Source organism: Schistocerca gregaria, chromosome X (assembly GCF_023897955.1).
Source record: "Schistocerca gregaria isolate iqSchGreg1 chromosome X, iqSchGreg1.2, whole genome shotgun sequence".
In the NCBI taxonomy this organism is placed as follows: domain Eukaryota; kingdom Metazoa; phylum Arthropoda; class Insecta; order Orthoptera; family Acrididae; genus Schistocerca; species Schistocerca gregaria.
This window is the reverse complement of record NC_064931.1, coordinates 775,622,563-775,645,128: the sequence shown is the minus strand read 5'-3', so window position 1 is coordinate 775,645,128 and position 22,566 is coordinate 775,622,563. Positions and strand designations below refer to the sequence as shown.

The 22,566-nt window shown below is 41.2% G+C and overlaps 1 protein-coding gene across 15 annotated transcripts in view; it reads right to left on the bottom strand.

The window, feature by feature from the left end:
• Positions 1-9,672: 9,672 nt before the first annotated feature.
• Positions 9,673-22,566, bottom strand: part of LOC126297542 (protein tipE) — a 205,226-nt gene continuing 192,332 nt past the window's right edge. For 10 of the 15 annotated variants that reach the window (XM_049988463.1, XM_049988460.1, XM_049988464.1 and 7 more), the window contains one exon: positions 9,673-13,556. In XM_049988463.1, coding sequence (XP_049844420.1) covers positions 13,493-13,556 — 64 coding nt within the window. In that variant the 3' untranslated portion in view covers positions 9,673-13,492. The remainder of the gene's footprint in view (positions 13,557-22,566) is intronic. The other 5 variants (XR_007552540.1, XR_007552539.1, XR_007552538.1 and 2 more) reach the window with 1 other exon arrangement.

Below are 22,566 nucleotides of genomic sequence, written 5' to 3'. Positions count from 1 at the left end.
CCTTAGTCCTCAGATATTCTGAAGCAATTATGATAACTGATTTTATGTACTGGCTGAATTACAACTGGATGAACCTAATTTTTCTGTCAGTTTTTGAATATCTCCAGTTTCAATCAGAGGCTATCTGCATGGATTGTGTACATTGAAATTTGCTTTCTGACTGCCTGTTTTATCAATGTGAATGTCATTTTTAGCCTGTCTCAGAACATTTTTTGTTTTTGCCCTCCCTTTCCTAAAAGAACTTCTGTGCTGGCATTTGTAACCACTGGTAGTTTAGCACTCGTGATAGTGCTTCCCTCTCCCCCTTAAGTCATTTGCTGTTTGCCCAGACAATTTTCCCTTCCCTTTACTGCTGAGGTGAAGGCCATGCCTAGTATGGTCCCACATGTTGACAGAGCCAACAGGAATCACACTGATATGAGACCCCATACCTGATCCAAGCAGCTGTTCCACCTCTGAACTAACTCTCCTAACAGAAGAGTTTAAATGAGGCGTTTCAGAACAGATACAAGCCCAACACCAGTATGTCTCGTTGCTGAAGCTATCTTTACCATGTTTTCGATCACTCATGATAAAAACTTTATACTTTATTTTAATGTACAAACACATCGTACAAACTAAATTGCCAGCAAGATAAATATTTTCTCTCCATATCATTAGGTGCAATACAGTATGGTTTAGATTTTAGTCTCTTCAAAGTATCTACCTTTTGTCCTTACAACAGCTGCAGAAACTTATGCCATTCTGGAGATAAGATTTTCTAGTGTTTTCGGAGATACTGTTGTCCAACACGTCTGTAGATTATTGCATAGATCGTCAACATTAGATAAGCCCAGTTTTCCGACCTCCCTGTCAAGTTCATCTCATAAGGGTTCAATGGGATTTAAGTAAGGCGACTGATTTCCCCAAATCATATTCTCTGAGCACCCCACATTTTCTTTTTCTACTGACATAGCGTCTGCACAATTTAGAAGCTTGTTTGAGATCATTGTCCTGCTGGCACATGGAACTGTAATATTGATCATTATCCTGCCATATCCTTCCTTCTTCTTTGTTCCATCAGTTCCCACTAGACCACAGACCTTATCACCTACAAAACACTCCCACACCATGACCGACCCTTCCACCATGCTTCACAGTTGGTGCCACACACTGTCTGTTCATACCTTCTCCATGAAGTCGACGAACCAACATTCGACGATGATTTCGAAATACTTCAAAGTTAGATTCGTCCGTGAATAACGCCTTGGACCATAACTGCACGCTCTACTTTTCATGTTGCTGTGCCTATTGCAGTCTAATCACCTTATGCTGTGGGCATAGTGAAGTTTTTTGGCCACTATGCACCTTTTGATCGAAGACGGCGTTATATTGCTGAGACAGAGATTGGAGCTGCTGGCATACTGTTTACTTCCTCGCGAATTTCATGTGCAGTGTGAGCCTCTGTGCACATGTGATCTTCCGTGTATGATGTTGTTCAGTGTCTTCCAGATACACTTGCGTTGCCATCAGTTTTTTGAACCACTGCAGTGTATACTCCACTTTAAATGGGATTACGCTAACGTTTGTTGCTATTGTCCTGCTAGAATAGCCGTTCTGATGCACAACTACAATTCAGCACGTTATTCAGTTTCAATCACCTGTTTCCGTCCCCTCACGAGGTAATGAGGTATGAACCTGAACAGGTATGCAAACAGACTGCTAGATGCACGCAGTGTAGTGTAAACTAATGTGAAAGACAACTGAAGGAATGAGAACCATTCAAATGGAACCGTCTTAGGTAAAGGCACGTCAATGTTGTTGTGGATACTCATCAGTGCCCTCTATGCGAACATCTTGACAGATGCACAAAAGAGGCGCTTTGTCTTTATGTGTTTATCCTTCTTTCATCATCAAAACGTGGATTTGATGGAATATTCAATGCGATGTCCCTGTTTTAAATACAAATCTGTAATTGCGATAGATGATCGAGAACTTATCACCGGTGGTGTAGACTCAGTCGTAGGAAACCAGCTGCAGACTTCACTTCATTGGCAGGATACCGGGAAACTGAAGTCAGCTTACAAATGAGACTACTTACAAAACACTTTTACGTCTTAAAATATTTTCCACATGTCTTAACCCAGTCAACTGGTTGACTAAATGTATTGTTCATTTCATTGTTCTTCTCATTCCTTATTTTATTGTTCATTGTAATATTCTTTTTATTTTTGACTTTAATATCCATACAAATGGTCGTCTTAATGTGCTATTGCTCCTTTTAATGGCTCTCATCGCAGGCCTTTTTACTGATCATTCTACGGCCCATTCCATCACACATTGTGCTGTTCATTTTACTGCATATTTTATATCTGTTTTACAACTAATCTACTTGAACTTGGTGTACATGTTTTCTTAGCTCCTCATCTGGAGTAATTTAAATGTCTAGTGTACAATATATGTCAAATGTTTATGCCAAACGATAAATAAATAAATCTTAAAATATTGCTCACATGTGCAGACCCATACAAAATAGGACTAACAGAATATATTGAAAGTATGTAAGGAAGTGCAGCACGAATGGTTGACAGACAGGAAAGCGTCTCTGGAAAGCTGAAAAACCTTATCTAGCAAATGCCTGAAGATAGACGCCAGCTATACCACATCTACTTACAAAGTTTCAGGAACTAGTATTATGGGAGGAACCTAGGCATAAACTAAGGTGAGCCGAGAGCACTAATGCGCTGCTGCCTGCAGACGCGCCGGTCCCGCATCGAATCCGCCCAGCAGAGTCAGCCTGGATGTGGTTTTTAGGCGGTTTTCCACATCGCCCTAGGTGAATTCTGGGATGGTCCCCACCTCCCGCCTCAGTTACACGACTCGCAGACATTTGAAACACGTTCGCACTATTTCATGTTTACACTGAACACAGACAGCTGGAGTACACTGATTCTGTCCCAGGGGTTACAGGGTGGCGACAGGAAGGGCATCCGGCCATCTCTTCAATTATCCATGCCAAATCCGACCGTAACCATGCCGACCCTGCAAAACCTGTGGGCCAAAGTCACAATCAAAAGAAGAAGAAGAAGAAGAATCTAGACATAAAGTACAACCCCCCCCCCCCCCCCCACTCCCCACACATATCGCTCTCGTGGAGACTGTGAAGACAATTACAGTGCCTACAGACATTTAAGCAATCACTATTCCCGATCACCGTACTCGAATGGAACGGGATGAAGCCTTAATATGTGGAACAACCAGAAGCACCGCCTTCTATGCTCTTTACAGTGGTTTTCACAATATAGGTGTAGATGTAGATCTCAGAGTCAGTATTCCGCTGCTTGTAGCTAACCCGAAGAGTGACACTTTATATCCGAGACGGTAAAATTCAGAGGTCGGTGTTGCACAATAACTTGAGTAGTTCATTGCAATGGTATGGATACCTCAATCTCACATATTGACTTAGAGTGTCCTGCGCAGTTCCTGAACGTTAATTCATTCCTACACTTACCGTTCACATGATGTTGTGTCCTCCAGTGTCCTGTAGAAAGTAGTTTCCAATTCTCTTTTCTTTGTCATGCAAAAATTGTATCATTATGATTCTGTGAATCGAAGTACACGATCCAGTCACATTAATATGACCACCACCTATGTTAGACGTCAACGTGCACTAACCATTCACAGACGGCAGGTGCAGTACTAGCAATGGCAGTCGTTGTCGCAGCCATTTCTCTGACGTCGAGAAGGGCATGGTCATTGGCTTTCGGGCTAATGGTAGGCGCATTTCCGACGTGGCTAAGTTTGTAAACTGTCTGAGTGCTGCTGTGGTTAATGTAAACTATACCGTGCATGGAAAAACAGCGCTGTTGAAAAGCGGCGCCGAGGGACTTGTGGTCATAGATGACAGGGTTGAAAGATGGCTGCGGAGATGTGTGCGGGCGAATAGACTTGCAACTGTTGAGGATCTGACCGCCCAAATTAAACATGGGACTACCAATAGTGCCACCTCCACGACCGTTCAGCAAACTTTGTTGCGAATGGGTTTCCACAGCAGGCGTCTGGTTCATGCATCCATGCTGACTACTGTTCGTCTACGACAAAGACTGGAAATTGCATGCCAATACTGCAAATGGACTCCCACTGAGTGGCGACAGGTGGCCTTTTCAGACGGATCACGTTTCGTGCTCCGTCGGGCAGATGGCTGTTGCTGTTTACGGCGTAAGACGTCTGAAAGCATACAAGGAGGGACCGTTATATTCTAAGGAATGTTTTCGTGGCAATCCCTGGGTGGTATTGTCATTCTGGAAGGCACAATGGATCAACACAGGTATGCATCTGTCTTTGGGGACCATGTTCAGCCCTACATGCAGTTCGTTTTCCCTCGGCCGACAATGTAATGTGTCACACAACTCGCAATGTCCATGCATAGTGGAAAGGGTACCAAGATGAGTTTACCGTGCCCCCCAGGCTACCAGACTTTCCGCATTTAAACCCAACTTATGATGTATAGGCCACCCCGATTGGGCTGTTCGCTCCACGAATCCTCAGCCGAGAAACGTGGCGCAACTAGCCATATCACTGATCACTGGAATCAGCATTGCTCCACATCCCTGTGGGTACCTTCCAGTACTTCGCTGACTCTCTCCCTATACATCTCACAGCGGTCCGTGCTGCAAAAGGTGGTTTTTGACAGGTGGTCACATTAATGTGACTGCGTAGGGCAACTAGTCATATAGGTTTCACTTTTGTAATGGAACTGATTTCTGACATAAACACATCAACAAAAGTTCCGCATCACCGTTTTTCTTCGAAATTCATAGCACAGAAAACCAAAATTGGGTCTGATGCGTGTGTATATATTAATATACACGACTAGCCATTCAAATTGCTACACCAAGAAGAAATGCAGATGATAAACGGGTATTCATTGGACAAATATATTATACTAGAACTGACATGTGATTACATTTTCACGCAATTTGGGTGCATAGATCATGAGAAATCAGTACCCAGAACAACCACCTCTGGCCGTAATAACGGCCTTGATACGCCTGGGCATTGAGTCAAACAGAGCTTCGGTGGCGTGTACGGGTACAGCTGCCCATGCAGCTTCAACACGATGCCACAGTTCATCAAGAGTAGTGACTGGAGTATTGTGACGAGCTAGTTGCTCGGCCACCATTGACCAGACGTTTTCAATTGGTGAGAGATACAGAGAATGTGCTGGCCAGGGCAGCAGAAAAACATTTTCTGTATCCAGAAAGGCCCGTACTGGACCTGCAACATGCGGTCGTGCATTATCGTGCTGAAATGTAGGGTTTCGCAGGGGTCGAATGAAGGGTAGAGCCACGGGTCATAATACATCTGAAATGTAGCGTCCACTGTTCAAAGTGCCGTCAATGCGTACAAGAGGTGACCGAGACGTGTAACCAATGGCACCCTATACCACGCTTCCAATGTGCGTTCACCGCGATGTCGCCAAACACGGATGCGACCATCATGACGCTGTACACAGAACCTGGATTCATCCGAAAATATGACGTTTTGCCATTCGTGCACCCAGGTTTGTCATTGAGTACACCATTGCAGGCGCTCCTGTCTGTGATGCACCGTCAAGGGTAACCGCAGCCATGGTCTTCGAGCTGATAGTCCATGCTGCTGCAAATGTCGTCGAACTGTTCGTGCAGATGGTTGTTGTCTTGCAAACGTCCCCATCTGTTGACTCAGGTATCGAGACGTGGCTGCACGATCCGTTACAGACATGCGGATAAGATGCCTGTCATCTCGACTGCTAGTGATACGATCCAGCATTACCCTCCTGAACCCACTGATTCCATATTCTGCTAACAGTCATTGGATCTCAACCAGCCGGCTGGAGTTCTAGGCGCTGCAGTCTGAAACCACGCGACCGCTACGACCGCAGGTTCGCATGCTGCCTCGGACGTGAATGTGTGTGATGTCTTTAGGTTACTTAGGTTTAAGTAGTTCTAAGTTCTAGGGGACTGATGACCTCAGAAGTTAAGTACCATAGTGATCAGAGCCATTTGAACCATTTTTGATCTCGACCAACCGCGAGCAGCAATGTCGCGATACGATAAAGCGCAATCGCGATAGGCTACAATCCGACCTTTATCAAAGTCGGAAACATGATGGTACGCATTTCTGCTCCTTACAAGAGGCACCACAACAACGTTTCACGAGGCAAAGCCGGTCAACTGCTGTTAGTGTGTGAAAAATCGGTTGGAAACTTTCCTTATGTCAGCACGTTGTAGGTGTCGCCACCGGCGCGAACCTTGTGTGAATGCTCTGAAAAGGTAATCATTTGCATGTCACAGCATCTTCTTCCTGTCGGTTAAATTTCGCATCTGTAGCACGTCATCTTCGTGGTGTAGCAATTTTAATGGCCAGTAGTGTACAATGAGTCCAGGTCACCAAATCAAAAGTACAAACATTTGTGTAATGACAAAATTTTTTCACAGTACTCGTGAGTAACACCAGTGCTTGGTATAACGTCCCTTTGCTCAGATGCAGGTTTAAATCTCTCATGGCATGCCATCGATAAAATCATGAAGCTAGCAGAGGTCCAAACTGTCCCACTCTACAAAGACGAATCTGTGTAAGCTGGGCAGAGTACGTGGGAGTTGAAGACGACCAAAAATGGGTTGTTTCAATAGTTCGATTGGGTTCAGGTGCAGAGAACAGGCAGACCACTCCATTCTGGTGATTCTAGCAGGCTAAAGAAAAGTGTTCACAGGAACAGCACGCTGAGTACGCCAGTTATCATTCATCAAGATGAAATTGTTACCAAAATTTTGGCGGAACAGTTCCAATATTAGCTGTAGTTACTCCTCCCGGTATTGTAGACCAGTGAGACTGGCCTCAACAACCACGAGAGATGACAGTGAACCCACGTAATGCCACCGCATCTCTGCTGCAAAACCACCATGTTTCACACGCGGGACACCGTGTTTGAGGTCTTCGATATTACCGGGTTGTCTCCGAACACATTGTCTACGATTATCAGGGTGCAAATAGTTGCGAATGTCATTCGCAAACAACACACGACGCCAGTCATGGAGCGTCCATTCGGCATGATTTCTTACCCATCTATAATGGAGTTCACTGTGTCGTGGTGCTCACCATGGTCGTCGAGAATGAAGGATCGCATCATGCAATCGCCTCCTAGGAGTTTGATGGTATACATGACGTCTTGTAACCTCTTCGAACGCCGAATTCAGTTCTGGAGCACTCACCCTACCGTTCCTTTGAATCAAAAGTTGTAGATATAGATCATTCTGAGCACCTGTCGGACGTGGACAGTATGTACCATCTAAGTCCTTAACACTACCTGTGAATTGGAAGCGATTGCATGTCCGCATAACGTCTTGTTGACTCCGATTCACACGGTGAGCAACTTCTCTGGTTGCCAATCCTTCTGCACGCAACGTGATGTTGCGGATCCGATAACTGGTAGCGATTCTCCTTCGTGGCATGACCGATGTTCGCTATGCTGTTCCACAGACGTCTCTAATGCGGCCCTGTGATTCTTTACTTTCAACTGTAATGCTGCAATCCATTCGAGTGCAGTGTTCTACTCGAACCACTCAACGCAGCAGGAGGCGAAGTGGGCATACAGGCTGTATTTATAGATAAAGCGAATTTACTGTTCATTTTGTAAAAGAACTTATTTTTTTCTTCTGCAACAACACTATTATTGTTAGCAGTGTGTGTACAAACTGAACAGAGATAATATTGAAAACTAACTATTGTAATACGTATAAATTATGGATGAGTGTATGGTTATGAAACCAAATGAAAATAAAAACGACAAAACAAAGTTCTAGCTGCAAAATCGACCACTAAAGAGCAACCAGCATTAGTTCCATTATACTAGCGAAGCGATATCGCTCAGTGCCTAAACTACAAATTTGTAGAGCACAAGTTAACATATTTAGGGATGGGTCTAACATATAGTACTTTAGGCAAATTGTATCTTCGCACGAAAAAGTAAGTATAATCTGAGTTTTGAAACTTCGCCTTCAGCAAAACACAATGTTTTCTCTTTCCCAAATTTAATACGTGAACATGGAAAAGTGGAAATTTGAACTTCCAACCATAGAAAGTAAGTATAATTATGTGTGGAGTTGTTGTCTTGTACCTCACTGTTAGAACAGTTGGGGATGAAAATTACCAGCTCACAGTACATTTACTTTGCCTTTACATTTATCCTCAACAATCCAATCAAGTTTAAAACTAGGAGTGATATTTGCAAATACAATACCAGAAGGAAAAATGATCTAAGGCGATTTGTAATTTTGTTACATCGTAGAAAATATATGATTCCGTTGGCAGTATCCATGCAGCTAACTACAAGAAACTGAATAACTGGTTAATGGAAAAATACGCACTAAAACTGGAAAATAATTGAAGATATACCATAGTGAACAAATAACCTTGTGAATTTCTTATGAGAATGGTTTCGAAGGCTACTGGGCATATTGCCACTTCACGGTACTGTACAGATGAAATAATTTTGAACATAAATGTGTAATAATTGTGGTAATAGGTTTACTATAATAACACATTATCCTCGAGACCACTGTGAATTTTTCATGACCATTCTAGTTATGCAAATACTTACCTACAAGAACGTAGGTGTGTTTAGCGGGACGCTGGTTCATCGAGCTTGGAAAAACTCAGCTACTCTGTTGTTCCTATAGGGTAGCTCGAACTCACTTGTGTATGTGAATGATGTTTGGGTGTTCGCATTATACAGAAATTTTAGTTTGCTGAAGAAGTAACGCCTTCAAGTCACTAGTAACTTTTAGTCCAAAGAAGTTCGAAGTAATAACACAAGTTACCCTCTGTCATGCACTTTACAGTAATATGTGAAGGAAATGTAGATAACATTGGGGTTTTGGTTGGGATCAAGGAAGGTATATTGTAGTTTTTGAATGGAAAAATAGATTAATTAGTAATCAATTAACATCAGAGTAAACAAAATGAGGGAGAAAGTTATGCAATACCACATAAATGTGAATAATAGGTTATTTGATTCTAATACTGAGGCATAACAGTAGAAAATAAAAGTGAATTATTTTATTTAAGAATTAAAATCACACTAAATGCTCAAACGGAAGTACCAGGATTTACTTTGTATTTTACTTTTCAGAGAAAATTTTGAATCCCATTTCCCCAATAAAGTTGGACGTAAACGTGTAAGAACAAGAACTCTGAAAGCATCTGAGGCGTGATCTCACAGAACAAAGTTCAAAATTGAATGCCCTGATGAGGCATAATCTGAGTCATCCAGGAGTGGGTGAGAGGAGTGGATGTAAAATTGCCATAAGGTAGCAAACATAAAAATGAATGGAGGAAACTGTTTTGGATATAGGGTTGAGACAGGAAGGCGTAAGTTAATGGAAATGGTAAACTGTAAAAGTATAGATACAAGGCTGACAACTTGAAGGAAATGATACTGGTGTTAGGAATTGAAAATTTCGTGTGTGTCTTGTGACAGTTTCACTTTAGGCTCAGAACATACCTTTGAAGACAGTGATCACATGTATTTCAGTTTTTCAATTTTTTAATATTGTCATTACTTGAAGGCCAAACAACTTCCGTTATAACGGTGAAAACCATGCATTTGAGAGACAGCAGTCGTTAATATTTGTAAAAATTCATAACTCTGTGTGAAAGAATGGCAATTAATTTATTAATAACAATATGCAGAATATGATTCCTTACAAAAGCGAACTTACAAGTAACAAAATTTTCATAGTATAACCATGTGCCAGAACAATAAAAAACATTTGGACTTGATGATGGGCATAAAGGTACATATTATGTCTCCTCAGGATAGCAGGCATCCCATTTACAAATGCATTATGCACGATATTGCTTTAGTAATGAAGACCACTCAGTGGCATCCCCTAAACTCTATAGAATGATAAAAAAGCATCTCTTTTTTATACAGTTCACACACACACTGAATAACTGGTTGGGGAAGCTTGTACCATCATCCATAACAGCTTCGATTTCTGGTGAATTTCCAGTTAATTGCGAACTCATACTTCTGTTGTATAAAAGTACATCAAAAAATTTGTGATTGTTATATTATATTGCGGAAGGAATTACATCACGACCTGAGATTGGAAATATAGATGTGTACAATATAGAAAGAAATACACATTCTTGAACAAAATAAAACTCAGCTTTACACTAGTTAGTTTCATATGTTTAAATGAGCAGCCTCTGAAGTTGCAAGGAAACAAAATTAATTTTCATGATAAAGTAGTCACTTCCAAATTAGAATACGTTCTCACATATAATGTATGAAAATAAAAGCCAAGTTGCAATTACATAGTTTCCTATCGAAAACAATTCAAAAAGAAATTCAATATTAACCAAAGATATTGTACCTTTCTGCAGCATTCTGGTGTTAAATACGTATATGATACCATACAATCTTCTGGTGTTAAGAATCACATGCAAAGAGATCCAGATACATTGTGGACTAGTCTGGAGTTGTAGTTTATCAAATTGATTATTAAGTACATTCCAGTTTCTCAATAAACCAAAATTTAAATCATGACGCGAACGCATAACTGCAGATACACCAGAAGTCGTTACAAAAGTATACATTCTCATTAAAAATATTTCAGTGAGGTACTGAACGTAGCTACAGAGTTAACAATTCTGTAATGTATGTTAAGCTCCAGTTCCGAAATTGACTGAAGCTGGAAATTGACCTCAACAGCAAAAATGACTCAGCTGTAGTGGTGTGTGGAATGCATTAGCAGAAGAGATTATATGATACAAAAGACTCCACTTCAGTTCCAAATATCAAAAGATATATTAAAAATAAAGGTAGCAAAATTCAACCAACAATGCAAGCGTCAACAACTTCATCAGAAGTATAATAATGTATTGCATTAGCCACATCACTTCCACGTCGTCATCCTTACATGTGCATAGCTACTACCATTCGCAAAATTCAGTGAAAATTTAACGTTCTTCTATTGAAATAGTGAGTATTATTTGCATTCTGTGAGTTTAAATAGACAAGATTTATTGCACTGAATCTGTCACGTTGGCATTGAAGAAGCGGTAGTCACAACACTAATACCACAAACTGGACCACATGTTTATTTAGTTCATAGAATACATTTTTCAGCCTTCTCTTGTGTGGTATAAACATTTTTTGTCGAAAGCTCCACGTACGTTGAATATTGTTCATTAATTTATATAATATGAGTTATAAAAAGCTAATATAATATATTTCACCCGCAAATTCTATGGCTTGAATCCAGAGATAATAATGACCTGTAATCATTTTCCAAACTTCTTTAAATGTCACTCCTGACAGGTATAAATAGTGTTTTCTGACACATGACTCACTTTTGTTCTACTATTATTACTGTTTTCTGGGTCATATATGCTCTATGAAGTTCTAAAATTCTAGGGTACTTAGCTTATTTCACAGCCAGCTGGGTGTGTTTCGATGCACAATTTTTACAGCTATAATAAGGTAGAGATAGTTACAAAAAATTTTTGAATCCATTCCCAGTTTAAGAACGCTTCCATAGAAACAAAGATACGCTCCCATATTTGTGATAAATTATTTTTTCGGAATGGTTAAAAGTTATTAAAAATGAAAACGTTTACAAAAATATATCATGCAACAATGCCACACAGTTTAAGGCTTTCTCAACACAAGTACGTTTCTTAATTTAGAAACAGCATAGCTAGTTGAGATAATTACATGAGAAATGAATTTCAAATTGATTTGCCTGTTACTATTAAGTGCACAAAAATGAGTGAGATGTGACACTACCTATTTACATTTAATTAATGAGAGCTGTTCTAAAACGGATTTCCGGTACATTTTAAATGTCTATTACTTATATAACTATAGAACAACGTTTGCAAAAGCCTATTGCTTCTATTAGCAGCACAACTAGATGAGATTCAGTTAACTGTTTATATTCATCCAACTATCCTGTCACATTTCTTACTTTGTACAGCAACAAATCCTTGCCACTGTTTTGAAGAGATTTGTAGGATGCAGCTCTGGACGGAATTAAATTTGTATTTAATTAAATGCTTTGAAATGAAGCCTTCATTGCAATTCAACAGGAATTATAGAACGATTAAACCTCTATCATAAGCTAAAATTTCTACTTCTAAGATTGCTTTACACAGTGAATTAGATTTTATTTATGCAAAACATTTATCATTGGAGAACGTTACCAGTGGGCGGTGTCAGTCACATAATAATTTCTAGCTGCTAGTTGGAGATCTGCATAATATACTAGTTTACCATTATTTGCTTACCATTTTTCTAATAGTCACACAGAGTATTTTAAACTGTTTCTAGATCACAGACTTTTTTGTCCTTACTCGATTCAGTGATGAGTAGTTTAATCTTATTTGGTGCTTAAGTTTACACTGAACAAGAGCTACTTATCTAAACGTTCCATCGAGATTGTCAGAGATAACTTCATTTCACTTAATGAAAATGATAAACAACAGATTCATATAAAAAATTTGTTGTTGGGCAGGCTTTGTTTTATGTTACTATAGGAAAACTGTAAATATTTGTTACTAAATCATACATGGCATCAAAAAGCACTAACTGTTACATTACACTTATTACAACAGCATCACTCACTTTCATTATTCGACTTGTAATTAGTTTTATGTCAAAGCACTTTCATGTTGCTTGATATATACGCAATATTGCAAGAGTTCGTTGGTTGCATCGATACTAAAAAGCTACAAACTCATCGCATAAAATTATTGTTTCAGTTGTTGATTTTAAAACATTTGTGATATTTACCATTTATGGAACAGTTTCAACAATTAACAAACCAGCACTCTTGTTATAAAGTACCAAAGTTAAAGATTCTGAACGACAGCAACATAATACATCACTCATTAGAATATGTGTTTATGGATAAAATATTTCACTATAAATCATGAACGTTGTGGGTTTTTCTCTCCACTCTTACGACAGAATATGTTCAACAACATTGTAACAGATGTTTCTTTGAAAAACATTACTTCAGAAACCACTCAACTTGTTTGTTTCCACACAAATATTACAAATACAATTGCTAACTTTAGCATGAAAGACATTTTGAAAATATAACAATATGTCCATTATTTAGCAAGATAGCACCTATAGCAGTATCATCCGACAAAGTGACCAAACATGATTCACATTACATTCCTTACTGTGCCGAGAAAAATTATTGTATTTGGAAAGATAAACTGATTACTTATGGTCAGTAACGGAGAATATGGTCTTCAAAACCTCTTCCCCCCCTAAAAAATAGAAACATGCAAAAGTGTGTCAAAAAATGTGTATTAGAACTCCTTAAAATTAACCGAATGAAATAGGTATTAAAGACGTGTCAATGAAAGAAAATTACTGTGCTCTCAGCAAGAACCTTTCTTCTCAATCGTTTAGTCTCTTCTGTGGTGTCTCACTCATTTTGGAGTGCTTGTCCTATACATCTGCGATGGGGCCGCCTGGAGTTGGAATACTAGTCGCCATCGTCTTTCCAAGGCTCCTGTAACCAAAATAGTAGTAAATCAATAAAAAAGTCTTAACTCAGAGAACAAGGTCATGATTGTGTAGTATACACAAAAATTATGATTTTTTGGACTGGATGAAGTCGCCAAAATACAGTGTCTCAATTGCTTTGCACATACTATCTATTATTCTCATCAGATCACATCAAGACCTCCGTCTTCATGGAACAGAGATAGCACTTACAGAATAAGGTAAGTAATCCATAGATTTAATGAGCTGACACTCTCCCTTAGTAAGCATACAATATATCTGATACATGAGGACAAAAGCCACTGGGTTAATGTCAATACCTTGAGTTTTGACAGGTCAACCTCCAAAAGTCGAAAGTGCTGCTGTTGCAAGTAGCACCCGCATGTACACACAAAACACATACGTATATGTATAGGTATTAATCAGGAAAATAAACGGTCAGTTTGAGTGGCACAGAGAACAGTTAAAAGCAGTAATACTGAGACGTATTAATTGCAGTATGTCTATGTAGGCTAGGTGCAATTCTCTGATGGTTTACCATTAAGGTTGGCAATATTGTGATGAAGGACGTTGTAAATCGTGCGAGACCTTCTATAATTAGCATTTTCTCTGGTGTTGTGGGTAAGGTCAATTGAGGCACTGACATGGCAAAGGTAGTAACAGCCTTACAGAAAACTTTTCAGGGGAACCAAACAACAAATGGTTCAAATGGCTCTGAGCACTATGGGACTTAATATCTGAGGTCATCAGTCCCCTAGAACTTAGAACTACTTAAACCTAACTAACATAAGGACATCACACACATCCATGTCCGAGGCAGGATTCGAACCTGCGACCATAGCGGTCGCGCGTTTCCAGACTGAAGCGCCTAGATCCGCTCGGCCATCACGGCCGGCTCCAAACAACAAAATTATGATTTCTTTCCACTAACATTATTACAGACTGCTTGGAGTGGGAGGCATAGACTCATGTTCCGTGCTATAAATAACATCTGGAAAATTTGGCGAGTTTTTGTCTATGAAATCCGCTTTCTGTATGTTAAACATTCAGAGCCACTCCTTGTACAAAGTCAGAATTAAGGTTATTTGAATTTTATGGATAGATTTTCTGGTAAAATGCGTGACACTTCTCATCAAGGAAGTTTAACGCAGATAATAAGGGTTTTTATCCTGGTGATCTTCAGATATTTGCGCTCCCTTTTTCTTCTTCTCTGTCACTATGTACAGACATTCTTCTGATAGCTCCAACATATTTTTAAAAGATCTACTGCGAACTTGCTCATGGCCACTGTCGGAGGGTAAGCGGTATGTGACAAAAACTTGCCTCCTACTTAAGGTTCGATCATCGTATTTTCCATCACGCCTTCTCTGAATATTCACGATATGAATGAGACTCATTTGTTCTCTGTACATCAGCTGTCTCTTTCCAAAATTCTGTACGAATTTTCTTATACTCTCTCAAGTTAATTCACGACACTTGTACTGGCACTTATACTGTATATTGCCTAGTAAAGAATTTTTTGTATAAAAGAGCTTGCTTAAACACACACTACACAGTAAATTAAGAGTAAAGAGTCAGTAATTTCAATTTACCATTCTAAACGGGGGAGGTTTTGGGGGCAAAACAGATCTGTGTCACAACTACTTGTTACCAACACGTCTAGACGCGCTCTGTTGCCGAGACATACTACCTTGTCTGCGCCAACAGCTCTGTATATAACTACTTACGCTATCTAGCAAATACGTTTTCAGCTAAGTTTGATTATATCTAGACACACTATCTTCTCCGTGCCACTGGCAGGGCCACATACTAACTTCTCCATACAAAACCTGAAAGTTGGAATTTTTGTCAGCTACGACCATTCACATGCAAATGCCTCAGTTGTTGGACTGGAGTAGATGGCAGCGGATGTGTGAACTTTTGAATTGTAGATGTGCTGCTTGTAAGGTGAAGAAGGTGCACATCAGACAGGGTCTTAGGAACAGTACGAGGGCTACAAAATTTTACAATGAAGGTTTGGACAGAATTTCAGAAAGAAGAATTCGTGTATGCGGTCAGGTTTGATACGAATAGTCGTCTTAGCTATTTGCTGTCTTATGACGTTTATGTCGTTAGAGAAGGAACATTAGCTCTAAAATAGTCCATAGCTTTGTTGAATGAAAAATACGCTACAAACCTAGAGCAGGGTGATCGGACAGAGACTTATGGCCCCTCCACGCGAATACAAGCTCATTGTCTTAACACGTCGATCGCTGCGAGGCCACCGCCGTCCGCATGCTCCACTCTGGGAGTACAGCATATCGCGTAGAGTTGCGAACAAGGAAGTTCAAAACGTTGAACAAGGTATTGTACCTGATTTCCTGTAGACTCCGGCAAGAAATACAAATTAATGCACAGTGCTGCACTATATCCTGTGTTGAACAGAGTGTAGCTTGTGCGTCTCCGACGTGCTTCGCAACTTCATGCGTGGAAACGACCCGCTTGGTGTAAGTACCGGCTGGTTATAATTGAAGTTCAGTTACTCACAGACGTCCAGTGTGGGATGTAATTATTGTATGGCAGCGCAACTTGGTATGTATTCTAATGCGTTAATGCTGAAACGATTTACGTTGGAAAACAATTAGTTCCAGTTTTGGCCACCACGCGCAAATCTGGCGCTGTGAATGCAAGGAAGAAGCGTAGGACTGTTTCCATATGTAATGGACTAGGAATGGGACATGAGAAAGAAGGTCAAACAACTGAGAAACACATAATGTTAATTTTGTTATTAACCAAAGTTTGCACAGTTTGATCAATATGAGCACCGGAGATGTCGACGAGATACTGTACAGCACCAGACTTGCGGCTGGTGGCCAAAATTGGAAATAACTTCTTTCCAGTGCAAATCTGTTCCTCACTGACGCATTAGCGTATCTGTGAAGTTTCGCTGCCATAAGATAATTACAGGCCACACTGGACTTCCGTGATTAGTTGCACTTGAATTATAACCACGTGGTATTATTTCAGTTGCATGGCGAAAGACTCTAGAAGTGTCCGATGGACTGACAATTCACGGACTGGACCTTATTCTGCGGATGGGATGAGAGTGTATGGCGCCTGTGGCAATGTATAAGCGTTGTATCGTCCAAGGTTTCCACGGCATAGGCCGAGCGGCATAATTCAGTGAACACGGAGCAGAAAAACATCAGTGAAATCGTGGGTGCATAGTCCAGAGAGTTAGATAAGTGTTTCCAACAATGCCACATTACTTAAAAGACGACGTCTTATGTAGTATGTACAGTTATCATTGTTTTTAGGCGAATATGTTTTGGGCCAAGGTTCTCAGGCAGTGTTTTGTGAGGAAACAAAAAAATAAAATGTTGATTAATGGAATTGCACAACTGAAGAACTAGCGGAAGTTTTTAAAGTCTTGGAGATTTCAATCAAAGTACAATATGCGAACGACACTCTCCTACTGCAGATGTTATGACATATCTCCAGAGATTACTGCTAAAAGTGAGTTCTGCTAGCCAATAATACAGATTGAAGATAAATTACAATAAAAATTAATACTAATAACAGAACTCAAGGACATCGCTAAGAGAAGAAAAACTTTGCTATTGAGGGGATACAGTGGCACAGGTATATAGGAACATGAATAAATCGTGCGTTTCATGCTACCGTCGTAGAAAATAAACAATTTTTCAGAATTAATAACTGGTTGATAATAAACACACTAAGACGCAAATTCTGTTGAACGATATAGAAGCATTACACTTTGAAGATGAAATTTTCTTAAAGACTGAAACTTAAAAACCGTGGATATATTGAAACAATCCTGCTTAAAGTTATGGAGGAGAAGGTCCATGAAAGCGACTGTCCTAAACGTATATGAAGGAAATGCAGGTTATAGAAAATCGATGCAAATAAGGAAGTTAATAGTCTAGTTCACAGCATGAGAAGAAATCTTTCGTTTTGTTCTTGTAAATTATAGATTGCAGCGATCAGTTGCCTTTTTAAATTTTATTGCGCAGATCTAGATTTCGGCTAGAAGCTAGCCATTCTCAATGCTATCATTTTCGCTCAATGCATATAATTCCCTGTTGGTCGGGCTTCTCCCCAGTTCATTGAACTGTGGATGAAGCCCGACCAACAGGGAATTACATGCATTGAGCGAAAATAATAATAAATTTTAAAAAGGACGGCTGATCGATGCAATCTATAATTTTCTAGTCAATATAACAGTCGCTGAGTGCAACAGCTTTCTGAATGGAAGGTAACCTGATGAAATCTTTCGTTAGTTTTAGAGACAATGGAACGCAAGTAGTGTTTTCTTGGGTAATAATTTTTATTCTTACAACAACTGATGGATACATTGTACACATATGAACAGTGTAAACAGAGCTAATGTAAGCTGAACAAACAAATCACACCTCATTTAGGACAACTGGTAATAACCATTCTGGATGCATCCCATCGAGATAACACAGTGATACGCTCAGGAGTCATGTATGGTTCAGAAACCTGGAGCATGAGTAAACAAGAAAAGGAAAAACTGTTAATATTTGAAAGAAGAGTAATGAGGGAGATATGAGACACATCTACATCTACATCTACATCTACATCCATACTCCGCAAGCCACCTGACGGTGTGTGGCGGAGGGTACCCTGAGTACCTCTATCGGTTCTCTCTTCTATTCCAGTCTCGTATTGTTTGTTGAAAGAAGGATTGTCGGTATGCTTCTGTGTGGGCTCTAATCTCTCTGATTTTATCCTCATGGTCTCTTCGCGAGATATACGTAGGAGGGAGCAATATACTGCTTGACTCTTCGGTGGAGGTATGTTCTCGAAACTTCAACAAAAGCCCGTACCGAGCTACTGAGCGTCTCTCCTGCAGAGTCTTCCACTGTAGTTTATCTATCATCTCCGTAACGCTTTCGCAATTACTAAATGATCCTGTAACGAAGCGCGCTGCTCTCCGTTGGATCTTCTCTATCTCTTCTATCAACCCTACCTGGTGCGGATCCCACACTGCTGAGCAGTATTCAAGCATTGGGCGAACAAGCGTACTGTAACCTACTTCCTTTGTTGTCGGATTCCATTTCCTTAGGATTCTTCCAATGAATCTCAGTCTGGCATCTGCTTTACCGACGATCAACTTTATATGATCATTCCATTTTAAATCGCTACTAATGCGTACTCCCAGATAATTTATGGAATTAACTGCTTCCAGTTGCTGACCTGCTATTTTGTAGCTAAATGATAAGGGACCTATCTTTCTATGTATTCGCATCACATTACACTTGTCTACATTGAGATTCAATTGCCATTCCGTGCACCATGCGTCAATTCGCTGCAGATCCTCCTGCATTTCAGTACAATTTTCCATTGTTGCAACCTCTCGATACACCACAGCATCATCTGCAAAAAGCCTCAGTGAACTTCTGATGTCATCCACCAGGTCATTTATGTATATTGTGAATAGCAACGGTCCTATGACACTCCCCTGCGGCACACCTGAAATCACTCTTACTTCGGAAGACTTCTCTCCATCCTAGATGAAGGCGAATGGAGGGGTGGGAAGAGGAAGGAAATCCACCACTTGATACAACAACGAACAATCCAACAGAACGCAGGGGACGGGCCATGTAGCCCGTATGCCAGAAGGAAGACAAGTGAAGGAAGCTCTTGAGGGGAAACCAAACAACAGACGTCCCATAGGACGATCAAAGTAGCTCTGGATGTACGACCTGGCGAAGGACCTGCCAACTCTGGGGACTGAAGACACCTGGAGGAACCGAACACAAAACAGAAAGGAATAGAGGCAGTCTGGGGAAGCAGCGCGTAGACTTCAGAACCTGTGACAGCTGCATATGTGTGTATGTATGTATGTGTGGAAAATTTGGAAATTTGTGGTAAGTTCCTATGGGACCAAACTGCTGTGGTCATCGGTCCCTAGGCTAACACACTACTTAATAGAACTGAAACTAGCTTACGCTAAGGACAACACAGACACCCGTGCAAGAGGCAGGACCCGAACCTTCGACGGGGGAGCTGTGCGAACCGTGGCAAGGCGCTCCTAGACCGCGCGGCTATGTATGTGTGTATGGTATACTCAGACGTCAACTGTCCCGCCCGGTTTTAGCGTGTTCGGTCAGAGGGTTAGCTGCCCTCTGTAATAAAAAAACTGAGTTAAGCGATCAATGACGAACTTAAACGGATGTCTTACGACGTCCGTCCCGAGCAGATGCAACGAACAAAAGCGAACACAATGAGATTACAAAAAAAAGGAAAAAAAAACACGGCCTAACGCACTGCTTTCCGTGAGGGAAGGTGTGCCGGTCCCCGGCACGAATCCTACCCGCGGATTACTGTCGTGGTCCGGTGTGTCGCCCAGTCTGTGGATAGTTTTAAAGGCAATTTTCCATCTGCCTCGGCGAATGCGGGTTGGTTCCCTTATTCCGCCTCAGTTACACTATATCGGCTGCACAAACACTCCCTCCTCGTACGCGTACACCATAATTACTTGTGTGAGACATTCCCCGGGGGAGGGGCTGGCTTCGGTGTGTGGCGGCGGTGGGGTGAGGGGACTGCTGTCACCTGTTGTGGGGCTGTGTACCACTGAGGGCTACGGCGGGGATGAAGCCTCTCCGCCGTTTCTAGGTCCTCAGTTCAACACAATACAATACAATGTAGGTGTCAACTAAATCGTTGTTATATCTATAGAATTTTCCGGTAAGTGACAGCATACTACTAGGTGAGGCATGCTGCATGGTCAATACTTGAACCTTCCTTATGTATCAGGTATTAGGCAATTACGGCTCTGTAATTGGAATTATGTACTTATTTTCACGGGATTCGAGGAAAGAGTACTACAGCAATATTATGCTTGTTACTGTATCCAATGCAACCTTTCACAAAAAGATGCAAGCAGGTGGAAGAATCCTCAAATTAGCACTGTTGTGCAAACGAAGGGGTGGATAGAGACGTAGAAGAAGACCTTTTAATACCTGGAAACGTTCTCTTTGTAGGGATCTTCAGTATATGGATATAAACTAAGAGGAAACTGAAAACCAGGCAGTATCCAACTCGGCATTGGAGAAACTACGTTTAAGCCCATGTGTAGTAAAAGTGAAGGCTAGGAATATGAGCGCGGATCAGTCCAGGAACTTAACTTCTTTGCTCTTTCCCCAGACAAAATCTGACTTGTTGTTGGGATTAGCGAGAGATGATGATTCCGTCTACGAAAGGCAGTCACATATCTTTTAAGCGAGTTTCAGTAGTATTTAACATTTAGAAACTATTTGCTTTGCATAGAGGGAAGGGCGTCGTATTTCTCAAGTAGAATCACCGAATCGAAAAGTCACATCTTTTTGGTGGCATATTAAGACAACAGTTTATAAAGTGAAGACCACAAGCATCTATTTCTGTTTTCAGCTAAGGAGTGTAAAGGACGAAAATAGATCTTCACTGTGCGACAGCTACGAAGCTTAAGCGAAATGTGCTAGAGAAGAAAATTTGTGGTAAGGTCTTATGGGACCAAACTATTGAGGTCATCTGTCCCTAGGCCTACACACTACTTAATCTAACTTAAAGTAACGTACCCTATGGACAACACACACACCCATGCCCGAGGGAGGACTCGAACCTCCGACGGGGGGAGCCTCATGGACCATGACAACGCGCCCCAGACCGCGCGGATATATATTGTGTAGCTACTTAACATTAGAGCCCAGCAACAATAATATCTCATATCTGCATGAACAGACCCCACGGAGATTTTGTTAAGTCGCATAACTGTAGGAATGTAATTCCTGCATTTCTGGCTACACTTTAAGGAGAAAAATGAAATCGAATAATCTTACCGACGAGGTGGCGCAGCAGTTAAGAAACCTAGCTAACACGAGAAAGGACTTCGTGTCCAAATACTCGTCCGGCCATATTAATTCAGGTTTTCCGTGGTTTTCCTAAATTTTTGCGACTGAATTGTTTCGTTCAAAAGTGCGCATCGAGCGTGCTGCCTCATCCCTACTCCAACCCAAGGTTATGTATGATCCGTCATACTTTATTGCCAACGTTACTTTAACACTCCAATTTTCCTTCCTTTTTCGTATGGTGAAAATAGACGTAAAAATGGTATTTTCCGCTAAAATACCTTTCTTCGATAACGCGCCAGGCTTGTACTCATAGAATCTCTCCTGAGACTAAGATTCATTTATTGTTGATCTCTGCATTATGACCTAGCGGTGTGGTGCAGTGGTTAGCACAGTGGACTCACATACGGGAGGACGGTTCAGACCTGTGTCCGTCCATCCTGATTTAGATTTCCGTAAATGCCGTGTGACTAGGGCCTCCTGACGGGTAGACCGTTCGCCGAGTGCAAGTCTTTCGATTTGATGCCACTTCGGCGACTTGCGCGTCGATGGGGATGAAATAATGATGAATAGGACAACACAACACCCAGTTTCTGAGTGGAGAATATCTCCGACCCAGCCGGGAATCGTACCCTGGCCCGTAGAATTGACATTCTGTCGCGCTGACCATTCAGCTACCGGGGGGGGGGGGGGGTTCTAGGTTTTCCGTTATTTCCCAAAGTCGCTTCAGGCAAACGCTGGGATGTTACCTTTGAAAGGGCGTGGCCGATTTCCTTCCCCATCTTTCCCTAATCTGAGCTTGTGATCCGTCTCAAACGACCTCGTTGTCGACGGGACGTTAACCCTAATCTCTTCCGAATTGTGATATCAGAGTTGGAGGTAACTGAGTGATAAATATAAATGTTATTGTCTTGCTCATGGACCGAGCGAGGCGGCGCAGTGGTTAGCACATTGGATTCGCCTTCGGGAGGACGACGGTTCAATCCCACGTCCGGCCATCCTGATTTAGGTTTTTCGTGACTTCCCTAAATCGCTCCAGGCAAATGCCGGGATGGTTCCTTAGAAAGGGCACGGCCGACTTCCTTCCCTATCCTTCCCTAATCCGATGAGAACGATGACCTCGCTGTTTGGTCTCTTCCCCCAAAACGACCTAACCCCAACCCT